This window comes from Aulonocara stuartgranti (assembly GCF_965226115.1).
Source record: "Aulonocara stuartgranti genome assembly, chromosome: 13".
Lineage (NCBI taxonomy): Eukaryota > Metazoa > Chordata > Actinopteri > Cichliformes > Cichlidae > Aulonocara > Aulonocara stuartgranti.
Genome location: NC_138949.1, coordinates 11,083,695 through 11,092,507, shown reverse-complemented (window position 1 = coordinate 11,092,507; position 8,813 = coordinate 11,083,695). Strand labels below are relative to the sequence as shown.

The 8,813-nt window shown below is 43.6% G+C and overlaps 1 protein-coding gene across 1 annotated transcript in view; it reads left to right on the top strand.

Annotated features, from left to right (window-relative positions):
- The first annotated feature begins 859 nt into the window (after positions 1-859).
- Positions 860-8,813, top strand: part of ptk7b (protein tyrosine kinase 7b) — a 76,959-nt gene continuing 69,005 nt past the window's right edge. The window contains exon 1 of the mRNA XM_082558180.1: positions 860-1,493. Coding sequence (XP_082414306.1) covers positions 1,373-1,493 — 121 coding nt within the window. The 5' untranslated portion in view covers positions 860-1,372. The remainder of the gene's footprint in view (positions 1,494-8,813) is intronic.

Sequence of the window (8,813 nt, the reverse complement as noted above, 5' to 3'; positions counted from 1 at the left end):
ACTGTTGTTGTGAATCGATGCTTTTTGTATGCATAACACCGAACTGAGAGATAGTACAACATTAATTAGGTTAGTAATATGCAAACACGTAAAAGCGTGCAGGAATTACAGAGTGAAAAAAATCTGACATGTGTTTCTTTTGGACCAGTTATGTTCAATTTGTAAATCTTCTGCATAAAAACAACTTTAAGATATTGAAAATATAAAACATTTGAATAAAAATCTGAATTATTTGAGTGATATGTAAGGTTTCTGTATAAGGTAACAGTGCTCAGGTTGAACCAGAGGGTCGCGGTGTTGTATTCCTTATCCCACATCAGGCACGGCCACCGGAAGCTGCACCCGAGGAAAAAGATGGAATAACCCGTGAAGTAACCAGAGTGATACGGGAAGTTTAATTTCAAAATAATATACATTTGTTTTTCCATGCCGGTTACTTAACAGCATCAATGGCATAGAAAACAGTGTCTCGATAATATTGAACACGTAATTATTTAAAAACACGAGTAAAGTTAATAAATAATAAATTATTTATTAAATTATTAATAAATAAGTTAATAAATAATTAACTTATTTATTATGTGCAGTAGTAATATAAAAATATTACTACTACTACTACTACTAGTAGTAATAACAATAACAATAATAATAATAATGATAATGATCTATTGGACTATTACTGGCCTCACCCAGCATGAAAAGACTGATAAACTAAATTAAAATACATGAATTAAAGGTTAAAATATACAAATGAGAAATTGTGGAAAACTCGGTATTTAAAGTGGTCCTTGTTGTTACATTTATTTTGAAAATTCCGACAGGAACTATCGTATGTTGTTTCCGCCCACTTAACTCTGGAGTAAAAAAATCACCCAGGCGAGTGGGAGGAAGCCAACTTGGAAACACGGCGGAGAGAAACTCCCTCTTGTTGGAGAGCGAGGTGGTCCAGCGGCTCTAAGAGCGGGCACACGGCGGGCAACACAGACCGGGCTGTAATGAACCACCGCAGCCTAAATTCACAGCAGCCCTCCCCTGCGAGCCACCTGGAAGTTTAAACTTCGCTTCAAACTTTCGGCGGGGCATCTCAGTCTGAACTCGTTCACTCGTTTTGTGTGAGCAGCCTGAAACCCGAAGCGTCCACCCCACATGTTTCTGTTGTGCTCTCGCTAGTCTCCGGAACAACCAGGTGAGCAGGCCGTCTCGCTTTTCCCGGGAGGAGCCGCGCAGGCAGCGGTGTTGGTTTACCTGTAAGCACACGGTGACGCACGGATCTCTTTGACGCTCACCCCCCTGCTCCTGTGTTTCGCGCTGCGGCTCTCCCGTAGCCGCCGGAGAACAGCAACCCAGGAAGCCGCCGAGCACCGGAACGGTCATGGATCAACGAGGAGGGAGCGAGACCCGGCGGGGGGAAGGCTGGAGAACCCCCGCTGCGACTACCAGGAGGAGAATGCCGGTGGATATGATGTATGCTGTGGGCTTTATCTGCCTCCAAGGTTGGTAACAAGCTCCTCTACACTCCTACTACGAGCAGAGCACATATGGGTTTTATTTACTCCAGAGCATCCAGATACTGTAACTCCAGAAGAAGGAGTTTAAAAACATAAATAAGTGCTGGTGGAGCCAACATGGACCTCCATGCTTTTGTGACTACTTATGTAGCTGGTTGAAGTTGGTGCACTGTTGGAACTCCGTGCAAAGAAGGGCTGCTACAGAGAGTCAAAGGTGATGCTTGATGACTTTTTCATTCATGCAAGGAAAGTGTTTGTTGTACGTAGTGGAAATTTAAAGAAGTTAAATTTTGTTGGGCAGGGAGCGGTGGTCAGTGAGGAAAAGGGGGGTACCCCTCCCCCACTGAGCCCGTTTTTTTTAAGGGAGGGGGAGACTTGATTTTATGAGTTAGAAAGGCAGTTTGTTCCAGGACTGAGAGAAAACTTTAAGGAAGTTAGAGTGCGGGGGGGATGAAGAGTAAAAATGCTTTTAAATTGAAAGGTTTGAAATTGTTAAACACTTTCTTTTTCTCACAATGCTGCAGCTCTTCTGTTTGCATATCACTGTAATTACACAGTGATTAAATTTCTCATCTGCAGCAGCAGAGGGGAATGATGGGATGATAGCTGGTTGTAATCTATCACTGAAGCAGCCCTGCCATGTCATTATGTGTTCCCTTGAGTATACTTCAAACCTCACACAACACACTGGATACGCCATTCCTTGATTATCATATTCATAACTCTGTTTTGGGTGTTTGAGCTGCCTCTCAGCTTTGGCACGCTCCATCATGGGTGACGGTGGAGAGGAGCTACAAAAAGTGGGGTAAAAAAAGATAGTCAAAAGTGGCTGAAAAATTCCTTGAAGTTGAAGTGTGTCTGGTGCCCACCCCCCTCCGTCCCTTCCAGTCTCCTCATGGTGCCCGCTTTGGGGGATGAATGTGTCCTCTGTGTACAGGCAGCAGCAGGGGAGACGGAGGCAAGCAAGGCAGTGGGTTTATGTTTATAAAATGAATGAATAGAGCCAAGCCAGGTACCTTCACGACAGCCATGCTTTTTTTAACCCAACCTTAGGAATGCCCTATTTTTGTATTTTTTTTTAAAAAAAGGGGGCCTCTGAATGGGTGAAAGCGCCACAGAGATCTTTACTCCCCACATGAAGCAGTCCGCACCAAACACTCCATGTTCCTGTGGCCAAATATTTACTGAGATCTGTCTTTATTTTGACTTGGCAGTCATAACTCTTTGCTCGGCTCTCTGCTCCTCTGTTGATCTGGTTTCTATTTGTAGCCGACGTGACGTGGCAGCCCTCTGGAGTACATGAAAGCCACTCATCCAGTCAATGTCCATAACGTTAATGCAGCATCTCTCTTATCTGCTCATCTATGGTGTATTTTTCATCATCTTTGCCTCTTTGTTTCTCTCCCCGTCCTGAAAGATTTATGTGAAAAAATGACTGGGCTGGCTGCAGAGGAGTGGCTCTTGTCAGGCCCTCGTCTTTGATCTTTCTCCCTCTCTCTGTCTCGGGCAGCTGGAGAAAATCACTCTATCACGCTAATAATCATCATTTTGCGATGATTAATGCACATCCTGTCCAGCTTCTTCTTGGGAATCACTTCTGAGTTTAGACTTTGTTTACTGTGTGGATGTTCTCTCCGGCTTTTCAGAATCTGCTATAAAACAAAACGCTGTTGCTACACTGCGCAAACCACAGAGCACGGCACTGGATCTGTTCATCTCTCAAAAAGGGGAAGAAGGTTTCAAGTAGAAGGATGCAAGATGTCAGTATCCCAAAGCTCTCCTATCCTGGAAAGTCGACCAGTGGCTGTGAGGATGCCTCGCTGGCGTACCCACCTGCTGTTGCTCTATTTTAAAATCCATACGCTTGCCTCTTATTAGCCCTGCTGGGGTTGAAGGCTGTTTGGCTGCACACAAGGCGGATTCTCCGAATGCTTAAAGTCAGAGGGGATGGAGGGATGTAGACTAAACAAAGACAGAAGTGCATTGTGTTGAATTTGGAATTTGTCTGTTTACTGTCAGAGGCGTGCGCAGCTGTTTCTAATAACTGTGTTGAAACTGAGCCATTGAATGTGGAAAAAAAAATAAAAAATCCATATATATTTGATTGGATTGCAGTACAGACCGCAGCATGATTGTCTTCATGCATTTTGAAATTTCATCACAAGATGATATTGAGAAAGACCGATGAACATCTGTGCTGTGCAATGCATCACCTAACAGCAGCCTTTCTACACGTGTTATATTATTCCACTTATTTAATGATCTGATGGTAAATTTTCTTTTCAGTAATAAAAAACTCCTCATGCCTCATTTTGTAGCTGATGGGTGTTTCAGAGTTCGTTTAGGTGGCCTTCTTATGTAATGTCATTACCCTGTTTTCTGTCATCTCTATTAACAGTATCAGTCACGCCTACACAAAAGTGCTTCAGTCGCTCTCCTTGAAGTTTAGAAAACATTAAGTTGCGTTGCCATTGGTAATTTGGCCTGTTGTCGTTGAATGGCACTGACTTTCTTTTGGTCTCTGGGTTGCCTTGTTTAGTCCGATCCCCCGATTTAGGATTTTTAAGACCCATACTGATATTTCTTTCAGTCGCACTTAAAATATACAGAGTTCCCTAAAATGTATTATGTGTAGTTATTTATTTACTTGTTCACACTCTGTTGATCAGCCTGTTGAAACTTCCCAGTGTCCATGGCTGACCTTTATCTGTGTGCCTTCAGTTTTGCAGTTAGGTAAGATATGATGAAAAGATTAAACACTCAAAAAATGTTCTTTTTTTTTTACTCTGTCAGAAATAAATATCAGCAAAAGCAAAATAAACACAGAAAATACAAATATTTGTTCATCTCCTTTTTATCGTAATTGATTTTTGAGAATCTCCCAAATACCCCAGTGACAAAGACAAACGATCTGGGTTTCTCTTCTCCAATTTATGTTATTTATTGAGCAATATACTCTCAATATAAGCTGATGGTTATCAGTTATCAATACCTCGTGTTAATATTGGCCACAATACAGCCCCAGCCGGTTTACCGGTTAGGCAATAAGAACAAGAATCAAGAACAGGTCCAGTCTGTGACATTCATATGCCTGTAAGTGTTATAAATGGTGGCGTGTCACAACAGTGAAGCTTTTGCTCATCTGAGTCACACTCGCACCTTTTTTTTCCTACTATTTTCAGTTTCTACTGTTAATTAAACAGTTGTGTTGACACTGAGAAGCCTCGATGATTCCCGATCAGTTTTCTGTGAGTGGGAGGGGGGAAAGGGAGCAGCTGAAGTATTGATACGCAAATGGACCCATAAGCAGACTTGATAAAACCCCTTGGAAGCAGTGAAATAGCACAAACCATTCCTGTTAGAGCATAGACCAGCGATACAAAGCAAAGAGGAGAGGAATGTCCCAGCAGCCGTTTAGACCTTTAAAGAGTAGGTAAACAAAGGCGTGCAATGAAAGTAATGAAAGCTCTGCTGTATTTAGCTACCGGGCCTTAATGAATATAATGAGTAACACCTGTGTTTATCTACGCTCTCGTATCAAAATGTCTTCCGCGGATTTTGTCTGTACAGATCGGGGTCTCGGCGCGTTTGTGCATATGGAAGACTTTAACTGGTAGCACTGGTTGTGTGAACAAGGGGGGAGGATTTCTCAGCGTCTTCGGTGGCTCTTATTTCTGGTCGTTTATCAGCCGTGTTTATTCAGGTTTAGGTGAAGCCTTTTGAACTCCACGGTCCCCTGTTTTCCTAAGCCGGCTTGCATTCACTCCCATTATGGAAGGCTCTTTTCCCAGGGGGGAGGATCTTCTTGCACTCTTGCAGAGGCTACACTCATGGCAGCCCACTGGGGTCCATGTCATTTTTAAATTGATGCGTCTTCATCATCTCGGTTTTCCGTCCTTCCAGCGACCCCGAAATCGATCTAGGTGTGCCAGCTTTAAGGATGCTGGGAACTGGAGGCACACAGCACTGTTGAAGATTTGTCAGCTGGCAAACGCATGTCACTGTGATGCCTCTGCACATGGTCTCTCTTGTGTCAATAAAAGCCTTCTTTTTTTATGTTATTTTTCTTATGGGGAATAAGCTCTTTTTCGTTTTAGTTTTCCTGCCAGCTAAATGAGTTGTTTGGAGTCATTTTGAAGTTATGGATCAGTGGTTGCCAAAAACAACACTCTCACCAGCCCCAGAGGGAGAGTAAAGAAAGAAAGATGGATGTGATAGCTTATAAGATGTAGTGTTGACTACTATTTTCCAGGCGCTGACATTTAATGTTTGGTATGTGCGCCTAAGGAAGCTTACCTGCTGATATGTGCAGGTTTATTTTCTTTATACTGACCACTGCTCTTTGCAGCCCCTGTTGTTTCTGTAATGACCCACTGAGTGCTGCGTGCATGTCTCTGTGATGCTGTGCATGCGTGTGGTTGCGCTGGCTCCTGCTGCAAGGCCCTGTGGTTGTGATTGGAATCAACCCTTGTAGCTCTCCCGTCTCCTTTTCCTTGTTTCCTGTTGCATTTGGTTTGTTGCTTCTTGTGCTCGACCGTCTCATGTGGAAGGATCGCTCTTGTTTATCGACTCGGTGCCTCTACGGCTCTGTCTCCTGTCTGGACTGGACTAGCGGTTAACCCCCCCTTTACTTATTTTGTGTTATGCACAGAAATTATAGCGTTTCCAACTACTTGCCTACCCAGTTGGCAAATTTATCAGAGCTCAAGTGGTGAAATCTTCCAATCAGATGGGCTTTTTTGTTAGTTTATACACACACACACACACACACACACACACACACACACACACACACACACACACACACACACACACACACACACCTAGAAAGCAGTGATGAGTGATTAGTCACCAATCAACAATCAATAGACAGAAAATAAACTGCAAGTCTTAATTGAGTTATTTTCATTGGTCGCCATTGACTTGTTATAGATCCTGTAATAAATGAATCTCATTTTGACTTCTTTTATTTGTGTAACCAGCAGACATCTGTTTGGGCTCTACTGGTAAGTCTGATTAGCCAAAGCAACACTTGTTAAAATGTCTTATTTTAGAGGATTGGATCTAAATTAGAGGTTTTTAAGATTTAAGGTGGGAAATGTTTGAGTTTGAAAAGGACAAGCACACACGCACCTACTCAGCTACACTTTTTTCCCATCTTTTATGATAATTAGGCGTCATCTGGAATGAGCTTTCACAGCCGGTCGAATGCCTTCACACATTCCTGGAGAGTTACTTTCTAACAAGAACGCTAACTTTGTGCTGTTTGTCTTGCAGTCGCTGCAGTGAAAGGGAAAGTAATCACTGTTGTGACAGAGTCTGGAAAATCCACCTTATAAAAGTAAAAATGTGCAGGGTCTTTTGTTTTTTTGTTGAAGGTTTGGCCCACATGAGGCCTGCCTGAGATTGCATTGAGGGTGTTTACGTTGGGGTGTTGTATATTATCTTATCTCCTGATCCTTTTCCCAGGTCCGGTCTCACTTGTGAAGGAAAAGGTGAAAGAGTGAACTAACTAATCTAATAAATCAGATCAGGTTTTCTTCCCTCGTTCACTTGATGTCTCACTAATGTGACATTATTATTCTCTTATCAGATGACGTGCGTGACATCTTCTTGCCATCCTTCACCTCCACCCTGTCTAATCTGCCGTGGCTGAAATCACCCTTCTGCTTTTAGTGATAACCTGTAGTATCACATTTACCTTAAATGATGAAATACATGTGTTTTTACTAGCCTGACACACTGCAGCTGTAACCCGCTCAGACGGTTGTAAATCCTTACAACTTTTCCCCCTGCAGGGCAGGTGCGAGGCCCTGGCGAGGGGAGGCTTCGGAGTGAAACAAAACCCCTGTTTTGTTCTCGCATTGGTGCCAAAGCATGCGCGGAGCTAACGTCGCATTCAAATGCATCTGATTGAAACGTGCAGGAATGCCTAATTTGGCTTGCGCCCCGTTTGAAGGGGAGTTGGGGAAGAAAAAGGAGGGCAGGAGAGGAGAAAAGGCGTCTGGGGCGCCATTGCATAATCCCAGCAGCCATTAACTCTTTGCATCCTGAGGCTGAATGAACTCATCATAGCGATAGGCCACAGGCAGAGTGACACTGGGCTCTCAGTCACCCCTCAGCTCCTCCTTGGCACGGCAGCGGATTTAAACAGATTGACAAGGCCACTGGTGTTTATTGAGAAAGGCCGTTAGCGATGTTTGATCTTCAGATCTCCAGCTGGCTCCGACTGACCCTGCGGGCAGACCAGTTGTTGTTTCTGAAGACTTTCTTTTCTTTGAGTAGATTGCATATTTTTGTTTCTATCCTAATTTCTCGTATCGTCCAGCCTCCTCCTGCTATTTTTGGCCGTGTTCCTGCTGTTGCCGTTTCATCTTCCTGCCGTGGCTTCCAGGAGGGCCACGTCTGTCTCCATGGCAGCCTGTACAGTGTTAACCTCCTGGACCCGGTACCTGACTAAAGCTGAGCAGCTGGGATTTACTGATGTAGCCAGCATAATGTATGAGTGAAGCTGGTGGCTTTATCAGCTCTTGGCGCAGGGTGGCTGTGAATGTTTTAGAGCTCCCCGGTTCCTTTGAATCCGCGCTCATACATTTGAGGTGCAAACTAGAGTACCGCTCATGTTCTCCGAAGCTGTGAAGAGTAGAAGAATATCTCAACACAGCAGTGTTTCTCAAAAGCGTTTTCTTTAATACCGCACTGAAAGAAATATGGGGACAAAGTTGGGGATGTCTCACTTAGAGATTTATGTGTGTGTGTGCAGACGTGTTTACAATTAACTGTAAGAGTTATTGACCCAAAGTGACAAACAGGGACAGCTGGTACTCCTGAGCACCAGGGCAGTCCTTGTTAATTGAGTCTTTGAGAGCTGAAGACATTTAGATTATATTACCATGCATCTGTCACAGTTCGCTCCAGCTTTGCTTTTATTTTTGTCTCTGACTTTGTTTTTGTCTTAGTTTCGACTCCTTTTGCTCTCGTTGTCATTCAGCGCTTTACTGTTACACACTGAGGTTTTTAATGCAACCGGTTCGAGTTTCTTTGCAAAACAGTGGCGACTGAAACTGAGCTGATCTCACTGAAGCTAATCGATACTGAGCAGTCACAGCGCTACGGGAGCAAGAGAGACACATGTGGCTACATTAGCAGGATGATGGCTTGCATTAGCATCGTGCAAGCCAGATGCAATTACAGCCCATTACACATGACTATTTTGATTAAAGGAGGCATCGCATTTAATATGCTTACCAAGTGGACCAATCAAACCGACTGAGGTCTTTGTTGCCGTGACTCGTATTTACATTT